The sequence below is a fragment of the Trichechus manatus genome, unplaced genomic scaffold (assembly GCF_000243295.1).
Source record: "Trichechus manatus latirostris isolate Lorelei unplaced genomic scaffold, TriManLat1.0 scaffold00010, whole genome shotgun sequence".
In the NCBI taxonomy this organism is placed as follows: Eukaryota; Metazoa; Chordata; class Mammalia; order Sirenia; family Trichechidae; genus Trichechus; species Trichechus manatus.
The window spans coordinates 6,840,165-6,866,040 of record NW_004443946.1 but is presented as its reverse complement, the minus strand read 5'-3'; the positions used below and the strand labels follow the sequence as shown (position 1 = coordinate 6,866,040).

The following is a 25,876-nucleotide window of genomic DNA, read 5'->3' as shown; positions in this document are numbered from 1 at the left end:
CCTTCCTCTTTTACTCCTCCCGACTCTCGCCTTTTTTCCTTGCAGCCGGCGCGCAGCTGACGCCATCACCCGACGACCTCTGTCCCGGCCTCCGCTGGGCATGCGTGGGACTGCGCAGGCGCAGTGCAGCAAGCTCGCCCAAGCGCGGGAAGCGGCGCTACGCCGGCGCTTGCATTTTTTTCACAGCCACAGAGATTCGATCCCCTCCGTGAATGCTCGCTCCCGCTGCCTGTGCCGCCTAAAGAAAAGAAGCGTGTTGCTTTCCTGGTTTATTGTCTGGTATCCTCCGCTGCAGTCCTGCTTTTGCCACTCGGGAGCGGGAAACAGGGCTGCAGAGAGCGTGCCCGGGAGGAGATTAATCTCTCTTCTTCCCCTTCAGCCCCCGGCTTTCCTCTCTTTTAAAATATTAAGACTAGCTTTTATAAAACATTTTCAGGTAAATAAAGGAACAGATGCCTGCCACACAGAAGCCGATGAGATATGGACATACGGAGGGACACACCGATGTCTGTTTCGATGATTCTGGGAGGTAAGGTACTTTAAGAAACAAAAAAACCCTTTCAGGTGTAAATATTAGAACATGTATTCTTATTTGTCATATGTGCAGTCAGCTTAAAATAACTCATGCAGATAGAAATAATGTTGAAATCTAAAATGGCGAATGTATTTTCTTTAGATTTATTGTTTGATTTGGAACGTCATAGTAGTTTTAGTAGATCAGAAAAGTTAACGAGTGTAAAATCTTAATTCCAAAGGAGATGAGAGTTTTCCTAACTTATTTTCTTCTACCCCATTCCTAAACGGTGATATTTTCTCAGGGCTGCCCTGGGGCCTTTTACTTTTCTAAGTTCTGTTCCTATTCAATGCGTCCAATTGTGTGCCTTACCCTCTTATCCCATGCAGATTCATTTATTGAAAAAGTATTGGAGTGTTTTCTCTCCTGGGGGCCAGAGATAAAATAGTGCAAACAAGGCACAATCTTTTCCTTCACTGAGCTTAAGGTCTTTTTTGGATCCACAGACACTGAGTGATTTAATCACAAAATAAATATATACTTGGAAATACACTTAGAAAGTGATATGCTCAATGATAAGTATATATGAGGGGCAACAGATCTAGTTTGAGGAGGCAGGGAAGGCTTCCCTGAGGAAGTATTTCTTGAGGTGAGAGTTGAAGAATGAATAAACGTTAAGAAACAAAGAAATGGGTGGTGGTGTTAGTGGGTGCTGGAGGGTGTTACCTTTCAGGCAGCAGGAACAGTATGTGCAAAGGCCCTGTGGTAACACAGACCATAGTATTTTCAAAGAACTGAAATATATAGAGATTGATGAGAGATGAATCTGTGAAGGTAGGCAGTGAGTGGCCTATATGAGGCCTTCTGGGCTTTACCAAGGAATCTTGTTTTTATCCTAAAAGTGCTAGAAACCTTATTAAACATTTGAAGTAGAGAGGAGATGTGATCAGATACTTGTTTTTGAAAAGATATGTGGAAAATGAGTTTTAGAAGGAGCAGGAATGGATGCAGGGGGACTATTAGGTACTTTTGTTAAGTCTTGTTGAACATAATGGAAGCTTGGGCTAAGATGAGGCTAGGATAGAAAGTGATGGAAGCTTGGACTAAGGTAGACGTATAGGCTGCCCATTGCCTACTCTTCAGGTTCTAAGGTACCTGGTAAGCTCAGAGCAAATTCTACTAAATGGAAGATTCTCAATTAAATAAGTTTTCTCTGATTCTTTTGACTGTTTTAAGCCTTCTCAATTTCATTTCATTCTGGCATAGAACATAAATTTATGCAATTAAAAATAGGCATTCCATCAAAAGATTCTTCCCACAAGTCAAGATATTCCAAAGTGCAGTTACGGAATTTCAAAATTAAATCATTCATTATTCCAGCTTTTAATGTTCAGTTTGGTCAATTCTCATTTGCTTTCATAGGGATAAATTTCATAGTCTTCCTGTTCATGAGCTTTGTTTTCATTAATGTAATTGGATTTCACTAGAAGCTTCAATGGCTTAAGTTGAATGCTTTGATTAAAGATTTTGAACAAAATGCAGTCAAGATTTAGAGGACTTGTTTCTAATAATGATAACAACATTATAGGACACTTGCGTTGTGTTTTACAGTCATTCTTCAAAGACTCAAATGTTTTAAAAAAATCTAAATGATGATGGCCAACAGAGAGAGAAAGCATGTACTGCAATGCCAAAGTATTATTTTGTATTTAACATCAGTTTGTTACAAAAATTTTGTGGTTCAGTTATTCTGGGTGTAAATAAAATTATCTGAGAATTTGACAATTGTTTCTTTTTTGACTGGTATATTATCACAGCTCATTTGGACACAATCTGGAATTATATGTGTTCTGCAACCAATTCCTGAGTACATTTGTGTTTCATAGATTTCTTACTTTAGTAAGAACATTGTTTCTAACACAATGCTGTGCTCTACCAAAGTTTGTATTTTTGTATTGTTACTGCAAAAATAAAGAATTTCATTTTTAGTGTTGAACTTTTCAACTGAATTTAGTTAGAATTCCTAATAATATTATATATTTCACTTTCGACAGAATGAACTTCCAAATGAGAAACCATGAATTCTTTCCATGAATTGAACGAAAAAGTAAACCATTATTGGAATTTCACACATTTCCTTTTAAAACCTCTGATGACATTGGTATAAAACTGGTATCATTTAACTGTTTAAGAAGTTCTTTTTTTGCTAATGGAGACAACACATTAACAGCTATCACTTTACTCTTCATATTTGCACTAGAAAACTTGAAATGAAAAATGAGCAAAATTAATTTCGAGCAACTGACATTTGTTTTAGTGCAGTGCTGTCCAATGCAGTAGCCACTAGTCACGTGTGGCTTTTTGTTGTCGTTAGGTGCCATTGAGTCAATTCCGACTCATAGTGACCCTGTGCACCACAGAACGAAACACTGTCCGGTCCTGTGCCATGCTCACGATCATTGTTATGCTTGAGCTCATTGCAGTCACTGTGTCAATCCATCTCATTGAGGGTCTTCCTCTTTTTCACTGACCCTGTACTTTACCAAGCACGATGTCCTTCTCCAGGGACTGATCCCCCCTGACAACATGTCCAAAGTATGTAAGACATAGTCTCACCATCCTTGCTTCTAAGGAGCATTCTGGTTGTACTTCTTCCAAGACAAATTTGTTTGTTCTTTTGGCAGTCCATTGTACATTCAATATTCTTGGCCAACACCACAATTCAAAGGCGTCAAGTCAGTTCTTCCTCGGTCTTCCTTATTCATTGTCCAGCTTTAGCATGCATATGATGTGATTGAAAATACGATGGCTTGGGTCAGGCTCACCTTCGTCTTCAAGGTGACTTGCTTTTCAACATTTTAAAGAGGTCTTTTGCAGCAGATTTGCCCAGTGCAATGCGTCTTTTGATTTCTTGACTGCTGCTCCCATGGGTGTTGATTGTAGATCCAAGTAAAATGAAATCTTCACAACTTCAGTCTTTTCTCCATTTATCATGATGTTGCTTATTGGCCCAGTTGTGAGGATTTTTGTTTTCTTTCTTTTTTTTACTGTACTTTAAGTGAAATTTTAAAATTTAAGTTAGTTTCTCATACAAAAATTTATACAAATATTGTTATGTGGCCCTAGTTGCTTTCCGTACATGGTGACAGCACACTCCTCCTTTCCACTCTGGATGGAGTTCCCGGGTCCATTCAACCAGCTCCTGACCCTCTCTGCCTTCTCGTCTCGCCTCTGGACAGGAGCTGCCCACTTAGTCTTATTTGTCTACTTGAGCTAAGAAGCACACTCTTCACGAGTATCATTTTATGTCCCATAGTCCAGTCTAATCTTTGTCTGAAGAGTTGGCCTGGGGAATGGTTTTAGTTTTGGGCTAACAGTCCAGGGGCCATGTCTTCCGGGGTCCCTCCAGCCTCAATCAAACCATTAAATCTGATCTTTTTACTAGAATTTGAGTTCTGTACCCCACTTTTCTCCTGCTCTGTCAGGGACTCTGATTTTTATTTTCTTTCTGTTGAGGCGTAGTCTATACTGAAGGCTGTAGTCTTTGATCTTCATCAGTAAGTTCTTCAAGTCCTCTTCACTTTCAGCAAGTAAGGCTGTGTCATCTGCATAACGCAGGTTGTTGATGAGTCTTCCTCCAATCCTTCTTCCACATTCTTCTTCTTCTTCATATAGTCCAGCTTCTCAGATTATTTGCTCAGCATACAGACTGAATAGGTATGGTGAAAGAATGCAACCCTGACGCACACCCTTCCTGACTATAAACCACGCAGTGTCCCCTTGTTCTGTTCAAACGACTTCCTCTTGATCTATGTACAGGTTGCTCATGAGCACAATTAAGTGTTCTGGAATTCCCATTCTTTGCAATGTTATCCATAATTTGTCATGATCCATACAGTCAAATGCCTTAGCATAGTCAATAAAACACAGGTAAACATCTTTCTGGTATTCTCTGCTTTCAGCCAGCATCCGTCTGACATCAGCAGTGATATCCCTGGTTCCATGTCCTCTTCTGAATCCAGCCAGAATTTCTGGCAGTTCCCTGTCGACATACTGCTGCAGTTGCTTTTGAATGATCTTAAGCAAAATTTTAGTAGCATGTGATTATTAATGATATTGTTCGATAATTTCCTCATTTGATTGGGTCACCTTTCTTGGGAATAGGCATAAATATGGATCTCTTCCAGTTGGTTGGCCAGGTAGCTGTCTTCCAAATTTCTTGGCATAGACAAGTGAGCCCTTCCAGCACTGCATCCGTTTGTTGAAACATCTCAATTGATATTCTGTCAATTCCTGAAGTCTTGTTTTTCACTGATGCTTTCAGTGCAGCGTGGACTGCTTCCTTCAGTACCATCGGTTCCTGATCATATGCTACCTCTTGAAATGGTTGAACATCGACCAATTCCTTTTGGTATAGTGACTCTGTGTATTCCTTCCATCTTCTTTTGATGCTTCGTGCGTCGTTTAATATTTTCCCCATAGAATCCTTCACTATTGCAACTCGAGGCTTTAATTTTTCTTCAGTTTTTTCAGCTTGAGAAATGCCGAGCGTGTTCTTCCCTTTGGTTTTCTATCTCCAGCTCTTTGCACATGTCATTGTAGTAACTTTGCTTTGTCTTCTCAAGCCACCCTTTGAAATCTTCAGTTCTTTTACTCTATTTCTTCCTTTGGCTTTAGCTACTTGACATTCAAGAGCAAGTTTCAGAGTCTCTTCTGATATCCATTTTGGTCTTTTCTTTCTTTCCTGTCTTTTTACTGACCTCTTGCTTTCTTCATGTCTGATGTCCTTGATGTCATCCTACAACTTGTCTGTTCTTCGGTCATTAGTGTTCAGTGCGTCAAATCTGTACTTGAGATGTTCTCTAAATTCAGGTGGGATATACTCAAGGTCGTACTTTGGCTCTTGTGGGCTTGTTCTAATCTTCTTCAGTTTCAGCTTGAACTTGCATGTAAGCAATTGACGGTCTGTTCCGCAGTCAGCTTCTGGCCTTCTGACTGATGGTATTGAGCTTTCCCCATCGTCTCTTTCCACAGATGTAGTTGATTTGATTCCTGTGTATCCCATCTGGCAAGGTCGATGTGTATAGTCGCTATTTATGTTGGTGAAAAAAGAGATTTGCAATGAAGAAGACATTGGTCTTGCAAAATTCTATCATGCGATCTCTGGCATCATTTCTGTCACCAAGGCCTTATTTTCCAACTACTGGTCCTTCTTCTTTGTTTCCAACTTCTGCATTCCAATCACCAGTAATTATCAGTGCATCCTGATTGCATGTTCGATCAATTTCAGGTCGCAGAAGCTGGTAAAAATCTTCAGTTTCTTCATCTTTGGCCTTAGTGGTTGGTGTGTAAATTTGAATAATAGTTGTATTAACTGGTCTTCCTTGTAGGCATATGGACATTATCCTATCACTGACAGCGTTGTACTTCAGGATAGATCTTGAAATATTCCTTTTAACACTGCAACACCATTTCTCTTCAAGTTGTCATTCCCAGCATAGTAGACCATGTGGTTGTCCAATTCAGAATGGCCAATATCAGTCCATTTCAGCTCACTAATGCCTAGGATATCAATGTTTATATGTTCCATTTCATTTTTGATGATTTCCAATTTTCCTAGATTCATACTTCTTACATTCCACATTCCAATTATTAATGGATGTTTGCAGCTGTTTCTTCTCATTTTGAGTCATGCCATATCAGCAAATGCAGGTCCCGAAAGCTTGACTCCATTCATGTCATTAAGGGTGACTCTACTTTGAGGAGGCAGCTCTTCCCCAGTTGTCTCTTCAGAGTCTTCCAACCTGGTGGGCTCATCTTCCAGCACTATATCAGGCAATGTTCTGCTGCCATTCGTAGGGTTTTCACTGGCTAACTCTTTTCAGAAGTAGACTGCTGGGTCCTTTTTCCTAGTCTGTCTTAGTCTGGAAGCTCAGCTGAAACCTGTCTACCATGAGTGACCCTGCTGGTATCTGAATACCGGTGACATAGCTTCCATTATCACAGCAACACACAAGCCCCTACAGTACAACAAACTGACAGACACTTGGGGGTGTGGCTATTTAGATTTAAATTAATTAAAAGTAACTAAATTAAAAATTTACTTCTTCAATTGCAGTAGCCACATTTTGATTGCTCAATAGCCAGATATAGACCATCTCCACCATCACAGAAAGTTCTATTGGACTGTGCTGAATTCTAATGAAAAGTACTTGACAAGATGATATGTAAACTCACTTTCTGTACCTGCAGAAGCAGAGTCTTCAAGCATAGTCTTCTCAAGATAACTGCTAACTTTTGAAGTAGATGCTGTTGCTTCTTTAGGAGTTTTGTATCTTCTGATAACACAATAGCCCTTGTGCAAATGTCAACTAACATTTTGTTCAAGTTACGTTTTCATCTTCAATCTTCTTGAGAAGCAGAAAGTACTTAATTTTTTATAAACATGTACATACTTGAAGTATATTTTTTAGCTTAGTGTTACTGAAAGGTTTTTTAATTTTTGCAAAATTTCAAAAGCATACCCAAAATTAATTTGTAGTAAAATTAATGTATAGTTAGTTTTATCCCATACAGTAGATGACATAACGACTGTAGCAAGAATCTTCAGACTTCTCTAAAAGCACTTCTCAGGGTGGCTCAACTCTATTTTCTGTACACATTTCTCATTAATTCCACTTTCACTGGTACCTGAAATTTTGTACATCTCCCTTGGTGCACCTTGCTGATACACCAAATAGGCCCATGTCTGAAATAGTTTGGTTTTATCATTGAATGCCTTTCATATTGTACTTGAAAGGAGGTGTCAGTTAGCGTGCATCAAGAAAGGGTTGGAAAAATGGAAATGAGTTATCACTGGTCATCTTTCAGATTTAACCATATGTTAAAGTAAGAACTATGTTGATTTCACTTGTGTCACACTGCTAAACAAGACCATGGCAGAAGCTGGAAGTGCGCAGAGGAAATCTAACAAATCTGCCCCAGCCAATTTTAATGCAACTGCGACTAATACTGATATGTTTAAAAGTGAAAAATTCAGGACAAATACCAAACCAACCGATGTATAAACCAGGTGTGTCCTGGGCAAATTGAGACTTACGGTCCTCCCATTTCCTGTAAAAGGGAATCCAAAGTCTTTACTCTGGCATTAAGTCCTTCTCCACAGGATAACCTCAATCTACATTTTCCTTCTCATTCCCTGGATTGTCTGTTTCAGGTAAACTCTCCTATGCTTTTCTAATTTATAATTTGGCTCATATGGTTTCCTTTGTTTGGAACTGCCTTTTTCACCAGTCTTAGCATATCTAGTCCTGCTTGCCCTTTGCCTGCCAGTGTAAGTACCACCTTTCTCATTTTTCCAAGTGGAATTAATCTTTTTCTTCTGAACATGCACAGTTCTTTATATGGCCTCTCTTTTTTGTTGTTGTTGTAAAAATACATGTATAGCACAATATTTGTCATTTCAACATTTTTTCAGGTGTACAATTTAGTAATATTAGCTACATTAATCAAGTGCAACCACCACCCGTATCGTTGCCAAATTCCCCATCACCATAAACAAACACTCATTAAACAGAAGCTCCCCGTCCTCCTCCCTCCCGCCACTACTAACTACTAATAAACTTTGATCTCTATACATTTGCCTATTCTTATTTCATATAAGTGAGGTCATATAATTGTCTTTTTGTAATGGACTTATTTCAGTGAGCATAAGGTTTTTGAGGTTCACCGGTGTGGTAGCATGGATTAGGACTTCATTTCTCTTATAGCTGAGTAGTATTCCATTATATTTATGTACCACATTTTGTTTGCATACATCCCTCTGTTGATGGGCACTTAGGTTGCTTCTACCTTTTGGCTATTGTGAATAGTTCTGCAATGAACATTGGTGTACGTGTGTCTGTTCATGTTGTTGCTTTCGGGTTTCTTGGGTATATACCTAGGAGTGGAATTGTTGGATCATATGGTAGTTCTGTGTTTAACTTTTTATGGAACTGCCAAATTGTTTTCCATAGTGGCTGTACCATTTTGCATTCCTACCAGCAATGGATAAGGTTTACAGTTTCTCTGTATCCTTGCATATGACTTCTCTTTTACCATTTACATAAATTTTATATAAATATATTTTTTTCTTTGGAGCTGTGGTTGCACAGTGGTTAAGAGGTTGGCTACTAATCAAAAGGTCGGCAGTTCAAATCCATGAGCTGCCCCTTGGGAACCCTATGGGGCAGTTCTACTCTGTTCTGTAGGGTCACTTTGAGTCAAAATCGACTCCACGGCAACAGGTTTGGTTCGGAGTCCTGGTGGCGCAGTGGTTAAGAGCTTGGCTTCTAATTAAAAGGTCAGCAATTTGAATCCACCAGCCTCTCCTTGGAAATCCTGTGGGGCAGTTTTACTCTGTCCTTCTTATAGAGTCGCTATGAGTCGGAATCGACTTGATGACAGTGGGTGTTTGATTTGGTATGTGTCTAGGTGAGACACATACTGAATGAATAAAAGCACTCAGAAGACAAGAGGTTTAAAACAAAATTTGACAGATACAGATAGCCATTTGAATAATCACCTTTTGATAATTGAGCTCATGCATCCATTCCTTCAACAGACATTTATCAAGGCTTCTGCGTGTCAGGAACTTTGCTTGGTGCTAGCAGTACAGTGGTGAAGAAGGCAGACATGGTCTTGCTTTACAGAGATTACACACTCATATTATTACAAGTAAACAGACTCTTATGCCAAAGAGGAAGTATAGAGAGCATTAAACTCACCTTTCATTTTACAGCATAGAAAGTTAGCAGTTCTTGTTATTGAGGTTTATGTGTGTAAAATGAGAAAAAACATTGGCTAGTATCTTGACCTCATTAGAAAAGTGATTAATATATAAAGATCATTCAAAAAAAATTAATAGACCTGAAACTGGGTGACTTTTTAATGTATGTGTTTCCTTTACAGTTGTATTGTAACTTGTGGAAGTGATGGTGATGTGAGGATTTGGGAAGACTTGGATGATGATGATCCTAAGTCCATTAATGTGGGAGAAAAGGCATATTCGTGTGCTTTGAAGGTATTAAAAAAAAATTACAGCAGATGATGTAAAGTGATACTGGCATGTAATTTTTATGCTTGGGTGAGAAATACTTTTATAGACCTTTTGAATATAGATGTACCTTTCAGCCTGTTTCTCTTACGAAATAATAATATGTAAAGATGTACAATAATGCCAGTAACTTGCCCCAGAATTTTAAAGGTAAGGTCTGAATAGTTTATTAATGATGATTAATGGGTATTAATGGTGAAACAATTACAATGTATGTAAGAAAGATATACTTTTTCTTTTTAAAAAGAAGTTTAGATGCCCTCATTTTTTTTCTTTAAGGAAAACACTGACATTTTCAGATGTTTAACTCACTAATTCAGATAACTTAAGGAATCTTTCTGGAAAAGAGGAATGTTTCATTAACTTTTCCAAGATATTTACCTATTTCACTTGTTTCTAATGTTTTGTGTAAGGTAAATATGGGAAATGACATGTAGGTTACTTAGAGAATGAAGATACCTTTTCTGAAAAACTTTGCAAACTAAGTATCTAAAAATACCTCTAAGCTTTTTATTTGTGATGAATTTTAAGGTGAGTGTATTTGCATAGGAAAAAAAATCTTCGCACAGAATTTATATTTTTTCCCAACCTTAGGCTCATTAAGATAGGATGAGATGGTCTTTAGATACTTTAGATGTTCTTTTTTTAAATGGCCATATACAATGGGAAATACATTCCCAGAAGAAAAAATATAAATGACCAACATACATTAAATATAAGTGAAATCTTGCTAATAAGGAAAGAAATGAAAATTAAACAATTGGATTTTTTTTCTGTAAGTTTGGCAAGGAATTAAAATATTGCTAATCCCAGTAATAGTGAGGGCTTGGGCAAGTAATAGTTAACACTTGCATAGTATTCTACATCAACAGGGCTTTTTGCAAAGATTTGGGGAGTTATGTGGCATTATCTCCATTTTATACTTGGGGAAACTAAAGCTCAGAGGAAGATCAAGTGATACAGACAGTAAAGAACACAACAGGCCTGAGCTCAAGCCATCCTCTGCCGGGTTGATCCCCCCATCCCACCAGAGGAAAAAGTGATTGGACCAGATCCTGACCAGAGCCCGGTTTCTTTTTTATAATTTTACTAGTACTGATAGTGATTTGGTTTCCCAGTAGACTTGTAGGGGAGTGATTCTCAAAGCAAGCCCTTTATTCACTTCTCCCAGTTGAATGAATGCAATTGTACTTGGATATAGGGCTATTTAGTGTATTATGAAAGAGCTATCAGAATTCCTTACTACACTGAGAGACCGAATTGCTAGTCTGAGGGCTGTGGGGACCATGGTCTTAGGGAGCATCTAGCTCAACTGGCATAACATAGTTTATAAAGAAAATTTTCTACATTCTACTTTGGTGAGTAGCGTCTGGTATCTTAAAAGCTTGTGAGCGGCTATCTAAGATACTCCACTGGTCTCACCCCATTTGGAGCAAGGGAAAATGAAGAAAACCAAAGACAAAAGGGAAAGATTAGTCCAAAGGACTAATGGACCACAAGTACCACAGCCTACACCAGACTGAGTCCAGCACAACTACATGGTACCCAGCTACCACCACTGACTGCTCTGACAGGGATCGCAATAGAGGGTCCCGGACAAAGCTGGAGAAAAATGTAGAACAAAATTGTAACTCCCCGCTTCCAAAAAAAAAGACCAGACTTACTGGCCTGACAGAGACTGGAGAAACTCCGAGAGTATGGCCCCCAGATACCCTTTTAGGTCAGTAATGAAGTCACTTCTGAGGTTCACCCTTCAGCTAAAGATTAGACAGGCCCATAAAACAAAATGAGACTAAATGGGCACACCAGCCCAGGGGCAAGGATGAGGGGACAGGAAAACTGGTAATGGGGAACCCAAGGTCGAGAAGGGGAGAGTATTGACATGTCGGGGTTGACAACCAGTGTCAGAAAATAATATGTGTATTAATTGTTTAATGAGAAACTAGGTTGCTCTGTAAACCTTCATCTAAAGTATAATAATAAAAAAAAAAGACCCTTGAAAAAAAAATCTTTACTAGAGCTGAGGGTGCGTAGTCAGCATTCTAAGAAATCTGTCAAATAAGGCACAACCGGGTTGCAAAATTCCTATATACGCATCATCAGTTTTGTCTTGAGTTGGTTTTAGTTTTTTGTTAATTATCTTCTTGTTTTTACAATTAAATTATTGTTAGCTTAGCTTCACACTATTAACTTACTTTTCCAGTAATTTAATTTGAAAATCAGTGTATATTACAGTTTGAATTTAAATCATCTATATGGTGACATTGTTATCTTCAAGTTCTTTTTCCACTGGAGTAGGAGCAGGTGTTATAGATAGCTTGAGGTTCTTGAGTTTGCAAATATGTCTGAGACCTATTAAAGAGTATAATAGGATAAAGAGTATATTTATTACTAGATATGAGTGGTTTGTTTCTCTTGGCAGTTATCTTTTAATCTAAATTAATAAAATAACCATATGATTTAGCAAGCTTATATGAGCTTAGGTCCCTGACCAAAAGGTTGGCAGTTTGAATCCGACATAGCTGCAGAAGAAAGGCCTGGCGATCTACTTCCATAGATTACAGCCATCGAAAAAACCCTATGGCTGGAGCTTAGTTCTGCTCTGAAGCACATGGGGTTGCCATGAGTCAGAATCAACTCAACTGCAATGGATTTTTTTGGGGGGTTTTGTATGAGCTTGACAGAATGATTTGGTCTCTTGGGACTTAATCCCTTCTAAAGAAGTAATAAAATTAAGATGCAGGAACAAATTCTTGACCTTTTATAATTCTTAGATAAAAGCTCTGCAAAAGCAATGATATTTGCTGATTATTTTCAGATCCTAAAACTTCCTATTTATGTAATGTTTTTAAAAAGAGCCATGAATTTTCCATTTAGACTTTGTCCTACTACAAAAAGGCATATAATGGTTTTATTGTGGAAACATAGGGTAACACTATAGTGAAGTCACTGTGTCCGTGTTTTCTGATGAGCTCTTTCCTCACTGAGACTAGGAAAACTCTCTGTAGTCTCCTTCATTTTTATAACACTTGGGGATCCTTAAAAATACTCTTTAAATATTTTTCTCACTGGAAGTAAAGGAAAATTCAGAGACTAAAAGATTGGTTGGTGAAGAGGTAATTGAGTTTTCTAAAGGAAGCAAATTTTTCTTGCTAATGTACATTTCAGGAAATTGTACAGTGGGTGATATTTTTCTCTTGACATGACCTACATTTATAGTTTCTTGTTTTTTATAAGATTTTTAACTACAGAAAGACTCCCAATCGACTTGGATTTATTTTGCCAATGTTTCTTACCTTTATTTTTCTTTTAGAATGGAAAATTGGTCACTGCCGTATCTAACAATACTATTCAGGTCCACACGTTTCCTGAAGGAGTTCCAGATGGTATATTGACTCGCTTTACCACAAATGCAAACCATGTGATTTTTAATGGGGATGGTTCTAAAATTGCTGCTGGATCCAGGTAAGGCTCATGGGCAACAGAAAAGGAAATAATGTTGGAACAGAATGGACTCATTTATTGTTTTCAGGCTAATATTTTCAGGACTCTCTAAGTCTTTTATCTAGTAAAGATCCTTGAGGGCAAACGTTGCTTCTTTACAAATTAAGATATATTGCTTTTCGAACAGCTGATTCAGTAAATGCTGAAAAAGATTGGGGGAAAGGTGATTGATAAAAAAAAATTTGAAAAATTCTTTTAGGTAGAAACTAGACTGTAATCAGGATTGTTGCTGTTTCCCTTGATGCTTATTTTCCATAAGAAGTTAATGTAATGGGCTGTGTTGCTGAGGTAGAGTATTAGGTATAGTACACTCTACATTGAAGAATGGTGTGAGTGTAATTAGATTAACAAATAATAGCTTAAGATGTAACTAAGGAAGCTACAGAGGAAGTGTTTGTATTGTAACATAAGGGGAATCATAACTTGTATTTTCAGCATGTTTATGCAGTAAACCTAAAATGTAAATCATTAAATTCAGATGCTAAATTTCACAAATTGCTATAAATTATGGCATTTACTTTTGTGAACTTGAAATATTTGGGTCATAGCTTTTAGGAGAGGCTTTTGTATTGGCATTTATTCATGTGCATTATTCTTATTATTCATAGTGATTTCATAGTCAAAGTTGTGGAGGTGATGGATAGCAGCCAACAGAAAACGTTTCGAGGACACGATGCCCCTGTTTTAAGTCTTTCCTTTGATCCTAAGAACATCTTTCTGGTAATCATGTTTCCCTCTCTTTTTTACTTCCTTCCTGAATATTTTTAAAATTGTAAGAGAATTAGCAGAAAATGTTATACAGTTGATAAAAGGCTATTTGATTTTTCAGTTGAACCAGTCTCCCATATAGAAGTGTAGCTGTAACTACAGAGAAATCTATTGTTTATCCCTGCAGGCATCAGCCAGTTGTGATGGATCTGTCAGAGTGTGGCAAATTTCAGACCAGGTAAATGCATCAATTTGAATTTAAAACTTTTTGTCCATTTCCTGCATATGTTGGGTGTTCAAAAACCAAAAAACCAAACCTGTTGCTGTCGAGTTGATTCCAACTCATAGCAACCCTATAGGATAGAGGGAAACTGCCCCATAGGGTTTCCAAGGAATGGTTGGTAGATTTGAATTACCAATCTTTTGGTTAGTAGCTGAGCTCTTAACCACTGTGCCACCAGGGCTCCTATTGGGTGTTATATATTGTACTATTGATCCAAATTAATAATTGTTTTTCTTTATAGTTTGTCTCTTTGAGTAGATTAAATACTGTTTTTGTGATCGAATTCCACAATAACCTAATACAAAAGTAAATATGTTAAAGACTAATTGCTTTTGTTCTCAATCACATAGGAAGTGATAGATTTATAGTTCATTTTTAGAGATTGTAAATCAGTGGGGAAAATTCCATCATATATATTTATAAAACATCTACCATATGTTGCACCTTGTGTTAGATGTTGGAGATAACAAAAATAAAATAAGACATTGCCCACACTTAATTTTGAGAATCACATATACCACTTGTTCTAACCCAGCCTGATTAAGATTTTAAAAGAGACATGAAGAAAGTGCTCTCTGGAATGGCAGAGGGAACAGTTAATTCTTCCTGAGATAATTAGAGCTTGACACTTCTAGAGACAATGTGGTTATGAGAAAAATATCCTCCACAGATATGCCTCAGTATCCATAGCCCTTTCCCCTCATTCTTGAACTGTTTAAAAGGATTGATTTTGACACCGTACCATTTTATATAGAGGCTTTCAAGTTTTATTTATTTTTGTAGATACTTTATGATCTTAATATATTGCTTGGTTTTTTTTTTTAAGTTTATTCAGTGAGTATATTGCTTGCCTATTTTACACAGGAAATATTCTTATATTTAATTTATTAATTTAGACTTGTCCTTTCATACGTCTTTAGGACTTAAAGCAATCTAAATAAAGAAAACCAAACCCTTTGCCGTCCAGTCAATGCATTAGCATAATTACATTAAACTGAATTAAGTTGCTTTTTTTTCTGAGAAAACCACCTATTAAATGTAGTCAGTTTTGCATATCATTTTAGGGGGAATTTTCTTAAGGGGGAATTAAAAATTTTTTTTTAATCAGACATGTGCTGTTAGCTGGCCACTGCTACAAAAATGCAATGATGTGATAAATGCAAAATCAATCTGCAGACTTGCTTGGCAGCCAAAAAGTGGTAAGGTAAGTGACTTATTTTTCAACCTTTATCTTTGTTCCAATCCTGTCAGCTTTGAATATAAAAATAGTTTATTAAATTATAACTATTTCTTTTGGATTATAAATTTTAGAGCCCCCAAGCCAACTGATTAATATTGAAATACTTTAAGAAACATTTCAACTTTTTAAAGATTCTTTTTTGAAAGTGTATATGTTGTATGATTGAACTAATTTTTATATTTTTCTTTAAGTTCATGCTTAATGGAACATCTGTGGAAACAGTCTCATTATGTCACTCTCACGACTAGAATTTAACATGTTGGAGATACTGGCTGATATAGTTAGACAACAGAAAAAAATGAGAAGTTTGAAAGGAGGAAGGAGAATGCTTACTATTTGCAGATAAAATGCCTGTATACATGAACACACCAAGAAAATCAACTGGGGAAAAAAGGCTATTATCAATAAGAAGAAAATTCAGTAAGGTGACTAGAAGCAAAATTAATATACAAAACCAATAGCAATTCTATGTACAAACAATAGCCATTTAGAAAATACAGTAGAGGATAGTAATCCATTTACTGTGAAATAAAAAAATATAAAATATCTGAGGATAGACTTATTAAGAAATGTGAAACATCTGTATAAAGAAAAGTTTCACCATGCTACCAAGGGACTTAAAAGACTTGGATAAATAGAAAAACATACCTTGTTTTTAGGAAAGAACTTTTGGTATAATAAAGCTGTCCGTTCTTCCCTAAATTAATCTATAGTTTTAACAACATTGAAATATAGCAATAGGATGTTTGAGGGGACCAAATAAAGCTGATTCCACGGTCTGTGTGGAAAACTAAAATCTTGAAAAACAAAAGTGATAATGGGAGTCTAATCCAGTCAGATATTAAAACACTAGAAAGCTTTCAGAATTAAAAGTTTGCTACTGACGAAGGAGTAGACATATATATATATCTATTAAACAGAGAAGTAGACCTAAATATATATAGAAATTTTAATATATGGTAGAGGTGGAGAAAAGAAGATTTAGAATAAATTGGCATAAGGATGTGACTACCAGGAGGTGAGAAACATTGGGGACCATCTCAAAGGCTTCCTATCACATGGTACATCTAGGTAAAGGGTATATAGGTATTTACTATATATTCACTATATTCTTTCAACTTTTCTGTAGGTGTGCAGTTTTTCAGAAGAGAAGATTGATAAGTTTGACAATATAAAAAGTAAACATGTTTGCATGAGAAAACATACTACAGAATCAAAGGACAGACTGGGGGGAAGTTTGAAACAATATGACAAAGGGTAAATTTCCTTAATATACAAAGAAAGTAATCCATTCACTGTGAGATCAACAAATCTTACAAATCAGAAAGAACCCAATAGAAAGATGGGCAAAAAGACATAAGCAGACAGTGTACAGAATAAGATGACTTTTAAACGTATGAAAATACATTCAGCTTTTCATACTTAAAAAATACAAATTGAAACTGTAGCAGTATCCTGTTTTTTAGTTACCAGATGGGCAAAAATAAAAAGTTTGGTTATATACCATGTAGAAAAAGGGGTGGCAGTTTTTATCAGAATCAGTGACCTGCAGTAATACTACTAGGCATTTATCCATCAGCATACTCACACACGTGCAGTACGGAGTATATATATTGAAAATGCTACACCATTGTTTGTAGTAGCAAAGGATTGGAACCATCCTAAATGTTAGTAGAAGACTGGTTAAGTGGAATACTAGGCAACTGTTAGTAAGAGTAAGGTATAATCTTTATGTCCTCATATGGAATAATGTTCAGGATAAATTGTTAAGTAAACATCAAGGTGTAGAAGAGTGGGTATAGATAGAATACTACTGTTTGTGTTTAAAAAAATGGGAGTGTGTGTATGTACTTATGTATGTATGTATATTTGTATATTTCGTGCTTATATTTGCCTTTAGGGAGTAGAAGTAGGATTTCGGGATGAATCAAGATTTTCTTTTCAATATATTACCCTTTTGTGTCATGTGAACTTTTAAGAGTGTACATTCTAAATTAAACTGGTAATTGAGCTCAAGGAAATCCAGTAGGTATTTTTTCTTTGCTTATGTAACAGTTTTCTCTGATTAATCTAAAAATTAATAAAGTTAACATTGTTTTACTGTTCACATTTTGTTTCTTTTTTTTTTTTTTGATAAATGTGGAAAGAATACAGTTTTTATTTTTTCTACTAGTCTTTTTCTTTGAAAAAGTGTAAGAAGATAAATTTCCTTTTTTTCAAGCTGTTCAAAGGATCTTGGATCTGTTTCCTTCTAGAAAATGAGATGAATTGTTTTAGATCCAAAGGACCTAGATTCCTTAAGAAGTAGTATTATAGAATATTAAAAAAACCCAAAGCAAACCTATTGCCGTCGAGTCGATTCTGAGTCATAGTGACCCTACAGAACAGTATAGAACTGCCCCATAGGATTTCCAAGGCTGTAATCTTTATGGAAGCAGACTGCCGTATTTTCCTCCTTTTTGGTTAGCAGCCAAGCGCTTAACTGCTGTGTCACCAGGGCTCCTTTATAAAATACTAGTAACAACGAATACTCCTCTTTTTTTTTTTGATGTGAGCAATATTCATCACTAATTCTTTGCTTATCAAAATTTGAAGTAATATTTTTGTTGTTGTTATTTGTCAGTTAAGTGACAGATTTGTCTTTATGTCTTTAAGCTTACCTGGGTTAATTTTCTGCTTTTTTCCTCTTTAGATTGAATTTAATGTAAACTTTTGTTTAAATTATTTGTTTTTCTTAAAAGTTACTGGCAATTCCTGTGGAAAAATCTGTTAAGCTCTATAGAAGAGAAACTTGGAGTAATCAGTTTGATCTTTCAGATAATTTCATCTCTCAGGTAAGTTTTGTAAATGACACTTTCAGTAGGCTAAAGGGAATTTTTAATGCATACTTTGCCTACATATAGTTGCAGTTAAATGTCATTGGAATTGGACAGCGACTCCAGACTGTTGGGCATGTGTCCGCCTTCAACCCCCTCAGCCTTTCCTAGTTGGCCAGTACCTGGACAGTACATAGATTCTACCTGACATCTCTCCTTTGTGAGCTTTCAAATTAGAACAAGTTATTGTCACATTGTCAGTAATTAACCTTTATTGTTAAATGAGTTTCACTGAGACTTGTGATCATATAGACTCTGGAATTTTAGAGGAGAAGAAAAGGTTGTTTATCTATTATCATTCATTCTCTCTCTCTTACACACACATACATTTTACACATAAGGAAACTTAGGCCCAGTAGGTCAGCAGTGGCTTACCAAGGTTCTCTTCACTTACTAGTTCTCTTCATCTTGATGGCAGTTGCTAAGAGGTTACCGTGTGTTGTCTTCTTTTAATTCCTTTTTCAGGATCATGACATTTTTCCATTTTGCTTTTAAAATTGTGCCAGTATAATTTTTTCATGGTAAACACAGTAATCTGCTAGTGACAATAGAGTATTGTTGAAAAAGAAAGTTAAAAAACAAGCAAACTTTGTCCTGCTGTTTGTATATCAGATCTAATTAGAAAGTTATATAGAATGACGGATATAGAACTTACCTTATTCTATATAACTTCTAGTTAATTAATTTGGAAATAAAATGAGTGTTTAGTTTCAAATTAATATAAAATTATTATTTATTACCTGTTTTTCTTTATAGACCCTCAATATAGTAACCTGGTCTCCCTGTGGGCAGTATTTAGCTGCAGGGAGTATTAATGGCTTGATTATAGTTTGGAATGTGGAAACCAGAGATTGCCTGGAAAGGTATGATTCAGTGTATCGTTTGTCTCTTTACTGCTTATTTCTATTAGTTTTTTGTTTGCATTATTATGAAGCATTTCAAATTTACAATTGTTAGATTGTCAAAATGCAAATATACAGCTATTAGTTGTCAAAAGCTATTTAATCTTTTCTAGTTAAAATTTACCTAAAGAAATGTATAGTTTATACTTTTCTTGGCAGTGTTTTGAGAACCCACTTTTTAATTTTTAGGGTGAAACATGAGAAAGGTTATGCAATTTGTGGCCTGGCCTGGCATCCTACTTGTGGCCAAATAGCTTATACTGATGCAGAAGGAAACCTAGGGCTCCTGGAGAATGTTTGTGACCCCAGTGGAAAGAAGTCAAGCAGTAAGGTAAAAAGTAACACAATAGAACAGAGTTTCTTAAAAGACTCTCTGTGGTCAGTGGATTTAGAAAACACCACAAACTGCATTCTGTTCTTGGAAAATTGCAATTCATGTCATTGTATTAGATGCTCAGAGAAAACTGTTTAAACATAATGTTTTCCAACAGTATTTGACTAAGGGACTTTTCCCCTTGCATTTACTGCTTATTAATATCTCTTGAATTTCCAAGGAATACACTTTGTGAAATACTATTTGAGATCCTGATACTCTGGGGATTGTTAGGTAAATGTTTTATAGCTAAATATTGGCGTTAATATCTGTAATAGGCCTCAGTTTGGCCTATAAATTTTTTCTGCTCCAGATTAGCCTTAAATCTTAGGGCTACCTGTATGCCACCTATGCTTAGTTATCTAGCTTTACTGAACTACTTAATGCAGGCCAGGTTATTTTATACTTCCTTGCTTTTGTTAATTATTCCCTCTTCCTGGCAAGTATACCTATTCATACTGCATGTCTTAATTTAGACTTCCAGTTAAAGATTGTAGATTTAATATATTCATCTACCTCTGCTCCTCCTGAAACCTTTCACTAAAACTGTATTGGAGGAATTTTTAATATGCATAATCCCTTAAGGATAAAGAAGACAAGTTGAATCGATGATAGTAACAGAACTTTGGAGGCTGGAAGGTAAAAAGATGATTGGAAGCTAAACTTTGGAGGCTGGAAGGTAAAAAGATGATTGGAAGCTAACTTTTAGCATCTCAGAAAAGTCGAATCTTAAGATCACAGTGGGGAAAGCTGAGATACACCTTAGTGGCCTGGCTGAATCCCCAAAGATTCAGAATTTGGTAGCACCAGGTACTTCTAACTAAAAGTGGGACTGAAAACAGGAGGATAGATTTAATAAGCAAGTAGATCCCTTCAATTCCAACAACAGTGTACAAGCCCTCCCACCCCCACATACATTCTGGTAGAGGAATGGAGATTAATCTATGGAAAAGGTAAAACCAAAACAGTGTTTGGTCTTAGGTGAAGGGGGTATACTGTCTTGGAAACAGAGGATTAAATGAAACTATTTGAAATATTGAAATTCCCAGCTCACTTCTTCTTGGCTCCTGGAACACTGTCAGCCAGCCTTAAACTTTTCAGGCAGCAGATTGGAAGAACCGTCTTTGGGGACTCTTCTCAAGAGAAAAGACCTAAAGAGAGAGAAGATTCTTAACTCCAGGAAAAATAAAAGTTGTAAAAGAAAAGAAGAGTGATCATAATATACTACATTGTAAAACAAGGATAGTAATAGTACTTGCCACTTAGAGTTATTGTGAAGATTAAATGAATTAGCACATGTAAAGAGTTAGAACAGTGCCTAGCACATAGTAAACTCTTTGTGTTAGCTAGGACTTTTCTTATTCAAGCACAAGTAGCATTTACGTGATAATAATCTAAACACTGAATACTAATCCAACCAAAATGGGAATATATCTATGTTGAGCGAAGTGGGAGAGAATGGCATGTATACATGGGAGTAGGGGTGATTGTAAAAGGGTGCCAAATCCTCATCTCCCACGTTGTTATTGTTGTTGGGTGCTATCAAGTTGGTTCTGACTCATAGCGATCCTATAGAGGGAAGTATACGATCTGTTAAATAGATAATGCTTAAAACTGAAAAGTCAAAAAAGCAGTAGAATATCATTTACAAAAATTGAGCAAAGTATCAAAAGAAACAAAGGAGCTTAAGGATTTCCTCTGCAGGAAATTAAGTTGGGGGCTGTGCAGAGGACTTCTAATTTTCATAATAAGCCGTGTAAAACTGTTTGACTAATTTATAGGCATGCATAACATCGATAAAAACAAAAAGTAAATTAAGAGAAAAAAATTTTAGTTCAAAGGTCACTTCTTATGAAACCTTTTTGAACCCTTCTATCCAGAATTGGAGCCCTGGTGGTGCAATGGTTAAGAGCTTAGCTGCGAACTAAAGGTTAGCAGTTTGAATCCACCAGCCACTCCTTGGAAACCCTACAGGGCAGTTCTACTCTATCCTGTAGGGTTTCTATGAGTCAGAATTGACTTGATGGCAATGATTTATTTGGTTTTTGGTTTTGGTATCCAGAATTGGCCACTCTATCCTTTTCTGCTTTTATTCTTCACAAAATACATCTGTCATAACACCTGTAACACTTTATGGTCCTCACCATAAATATAAGGCACACCCCCCATCTTCCAATAGAAAACCCAAAACCAGTTTTTGGCCAGCTTAAGTATATAAACTTTTAGGGCTATAGATGAAACTCAGATATCTTCTTATACCATTATTAATTTTATTGCTCATATATCAAATATGTTTACATATGTGAATTTAGAAATACTTTTTTCTGTCTCATTTTATTTAACATCAGTTTTATAGAGCACACTCATATTTACTTCCACCTAAAAGGTTTGAGGTATAATCCTTTTGGAATCTTTGAATGCTGCTCTTACTAGAATTTTATACCAAACTATGTTTCTATTGGCTTAACAGTTGTAGTTGTCATTCATCCTATAGGAGTAACTTGTGGCCTCGTGGCGCAGTGGTTAAGAGCTTGGCTTCTAACCAAAAAGTCAGCAGTTTGAATCCAGCAGCTGCCCCTTGGAAACCCTCTGGGGCAGTTATACTAGGCGTATAGGGTCACTGTGAGTTGGAATTGACTTGACAGCAGTGGGCTTGGGCTTGTGATCCCTACAATGCGTCTCCTTACTATGTCACTTTTTAGAGTGATTTCAGAAGTTTGTTTACAGTGACATCCAGCACTTGCAATGCTATGCTCTTATTCCTAGAAATTAATGATTAAGTCTTTGTTAAATTGTTTTAGCTTCCTTTGTTTTTCTGCTGTTTCACTGTATAAGCATCCAAAAAACTAGCTTTAACTGAAGTCATTTAAAGTGGATGTATCCTACCTAAGTAATATATTGTCCAAAATAAAGGTAAATGATAGAGTGTTTCATAATATGACAGACTTTGTAGGGACTTAATCGTGTTAAAATAAGGTAACTTCTTTTCTGGGGAATTTTTTAAAATTTATTTTGTTGTTGAGAATCTGGGGAATAATTTTTGAGGAATAAAACCTTGCCTTATATTTGTGCATATATAGTATTTGTGTACATGTCTGTCTCCACACTCCTGCCCCATTCTCAGACTATAAGCCATTTAAAGTAAGGACTTACATAAATATAAATACAATTCTAATAAATACAATTACTAATTCTTACATATTAGGGCATTTTCGTGGTAGAGTTTATTGGTACGTATTAAAGGATTGCCTTTTGAGTAAATGAATTTATCCAAATAATTTACTAATACTTTCTAATTTTTATTAATTTGTTCAAGGTATCTAGCAGAGTAGAAAAGGATTACAATGACCTTTTTGATGGAGATGATGCAAGCAATGCTGGTGATTTTCTAAATGACAATGCATCCAAGACCCCCTCTTTTTCAAAAGGGATTATAAATGATGGTGAGGATGATGATGACCTCATGCTGACTTCAAGTCGTCCTAGACAGAGAAGTCACATCCTAGAAGACGATGAAAACTCCGTTGGTATGAATATGACTTTATGCATGTACTGATCTACTCTGTTGTTTAATATTTTTAATTTTTTGTTAAAGTTATTGAATTTGTGGACTGCAGCTAAAGCAGTGCTTGGAGGGAAATTTATAGCATTAAATGCTTATATTAAAAAAGATCTCAAATAAATGATCTACAAAATACAAAAAAAACCCCAAACCTGTTGCTCTCGAGTTGATTTCGACTCATAGCAACCCTATAGGACAGAGTAGAACTGCCCCATAGAGTTTCCAAGGAGCAGCTGGTGGATTCGACCTGCCAACCTTTTGGTTAGCAGCCGAACACTTAACCATTGCACCACCAGAGCTCTGAACGATTTATGCTACTACCTTAATTAACTAGAGAAAGAAAAGGAAATTAAACTCCAAACAAGCAGAAGAAAGGAAACAAGAGCAAAATTCAATGACACTGGCAACAGAAAATATATAAGAAAATCAGTAAAGTCAGAAGCTGGTTCTTTGAAAAGATTAATAAAATTGATAACTTTATAGCCTGACTGAGTAAGAAAGAAAGAGAAGATACCAATTATTAAGGAAATGAAAGAGGGGTCATCACTATAGATCCTACAGACATGTGCTATCCAGTATGGCAGCTATTATATTAAGTACACATTGAAATGATGATATCTTAGATAACAAAAAAAACTCCTTGCAGTTGAGTTGATTCCGACTTTCAGCAACCCTATAGGACAGAGTAGAACTGCCCCATAGGGTTTCCAAGGAGTGGCTGGTGGATTCAAACTGCCAGCCTTTTGGTTAGCAGCCTGAGCTCTTAAGCACTGTGCCACCAGTGCTCTTGGACACAGTACTGAAGTTAAATTCTTAAGTGCACATTTAGTACTAATTCACGCAAATACTGTATGTGTTAGGAGATATATTAAATACAGAAAATTATTAAAATTTCATCTATTTACTTTTTTTAGTATGGCTACTAGAAAATTTAAAATTACATATGTAACGCATATTTCTGTAAGACATCACTATTGTTGATACTAAAAGGTAGTAAGAGAATATTATGAACAACTTTGTGCCCATAAATTCAATAACTTAGATGAAGTGGACAAATTCCTTGAAAAACACAAACTGCCAAAGTTAACGCAAGAATAAATAGATAACCTGAACAGTACTATATGTTTTAAAGAAATTTAATTTATAGTTAAAAGCCTACTAATGAAGTGCCTATTGCAATAATTTACACGCTAAACTAACACTTTTGAATATACCAGGTGAAATGCCAATGTACAGTGGTAAATTGCACTATGTTTAAATCATACAGGGTTTATAGAACAATAGTTTTCAAACATTTTGGTCTCAGGACCCCTTTACCCTCTTAATTATTGACTACTCCAAAGAGCATTTTTTTATGGAATTATATCTATTGTTATTTACCATATTAGAAACTAAAAGAGATTTTCAAAATATTTATTCACTTAAAAATAACATTAATAAACACATATGTGAACGTAAATACTTTTTATGAAAAATAGCTATATTTACCAAAACAAAGAATATAGTTTAAGAAGAGTGGCATTGTTTTATCTTTTTGCAAGTCTCTTTAATGTCTGGTTTAATAGAAGAGAGCTGGATTCTCTTGTCGCTTCTGGATTCAGTCTGCTGCCATATATTGTTTTTGCTTGAAGTATATGAAGAAAATTTGGCCTTAAACAGATATGTATCTTGAAAAGGGAGAAGTATTTTAATATCCTGTTCAAATAAATGTGGACAGTCTTCTTTGATATTGTACCAAAACTTGACAAAAGTGATAATTTCTTAAAGATTACTTTTACTGTGGAATCTGAAACCTTTGCAGTGAACTTTTTCAGGCCTATGACATTAAAATCTATTGGTCTATCTTGTGCTCTGAATGGCTCTTTTGCCCACGTGTGATTTTGTAACATATTCACTGATAATTTGGAAAAAAATTGGTTCACTGAGGTTTGTAGACCTTCTGAATATTGACATATTTCATTATTCAATATAAAAAAATTATTAGTAACATCACTGATCTCATCAGAAGTTTTTAAGTATCGGGAAGCTGTCAAGCACATGGTGGCAGGTAGAAGTTTTCCAGTATTCAAATATTTGCTTGAAAGCTTGGATTTTGTCATTGGCAACAAGTACTGCCAGTTACTTTCCTTGAGTAACGGGCTTACTTTGTTCATTTTCAAGAAAATGTTTGCCAAATAGTGTTCCATGAAAAAAGCCACTAGTTCAGCCTAATTGTGTAAGTGCTTTTTTTCCTGAGACTACCATCTACTTCAGTTTGTATCAGAAGAACTTTTTGTACATTTTCCATTTTGGCGCATGGAATATTTTTAAAATGTATATGAAGATCAAGATTTAATACAACTAATATTTTTCCCTCTACATGAGTGCTGGGTGGTTACAATGCAGTGATGGCAAATACAATTTGGTGTCACGGCATTGATTCATGCTAAGATGCCAGCAGTTTTACCCACTATTACTTTTGTACCATCAGTGCAAATGTTAACAAAGTGAAAGAGGCAAATAGCACATTAGTATTATTAAGCATGAATGGAAAAGGGTATTAGATTCCATAATGCTTTTGCTTCTTCAGGCCACTGGTACTTACGATTCTCTAATTATAACCCTTGGTATTTTAGATATTACATTGCTAAAAAATGGTTCTAGTCTTCTCAAAGAGGATGAAGAAGATGATCAGGCAGACAACATCAACAATCTACCACTTGTAACATCCCAAAGGCCATTTTATGATGGGCCTATGCCAACTCCCCGGCAAAAACCATTCCAATCAGGCTCTACACCCTTGCATCTCACTCACAGATTCATGGTAAGCCTTGGATCTAT

General features: G+C 36.0%; 1 protein-coding gene across 5 annotated transcripts in view; it reads left to right on the top strand.

Annotated features, from left to right (window-relative positions):
* The window catches only part of WDHD1 (WD repeat and HMG-box DNA binding protein 1), a 63,640-nt gene that overhangs the window by 1,509 nt on the left and 36,255 nt on the right, over window positions 1-25,876 (top strand). For 2 of the 5 annotated variants that reach the window (XM_023726209.1, XM_023726207.1), the window contains exons 2-12: window positions 437-529; window positions 9,464-9,575; window positions 12,922-13,073; window positions 13,721-13,832; window positions 14,008-14,058; window positions 15,212-15,307; window positions 18,085-18,177; window positions 18,976-19,082; window positions 19,311-19,452; window positions 22,811-23,021; window positions 25,672-25,859. In XM_023726209.1, coding sequence (XP_023581977.1) covers window positions 453-529; window positions 9,464-9,575; window positions 12,922-13,073; window positions 13,721-13,832; window positions 14,008-14,058; window positions 15,212-15,307; window positions 18,085-18,177; window positions 18,976-19,082; window positions 19,311-19,452; window positions 22,811-23,021; window positions 25,672-25,859 — 1,341 coding nt within the window. In that variant the 5' untranslated portion in view covers window positions 437-452. Of the gene's footprint in view, window positions 1-42; window positions 530-9,463; window positions 9,576-12,921; window positions 13,074-13,720; window positions 13,833-14,007; window positions 14,059-15,211; window positions 15,308-18,084; window positions 18,178-18,975; window positions 19,083-19,310; window positions 19,453-22,810; window positions 23,022-25,671; window positions 25,860-25,876 lie in introns of those variants that run through there. The other 3 variants (XR_002823106.1, XM_023726210.1, XM_004370882.2) reach the window with 2 other exon arrangements.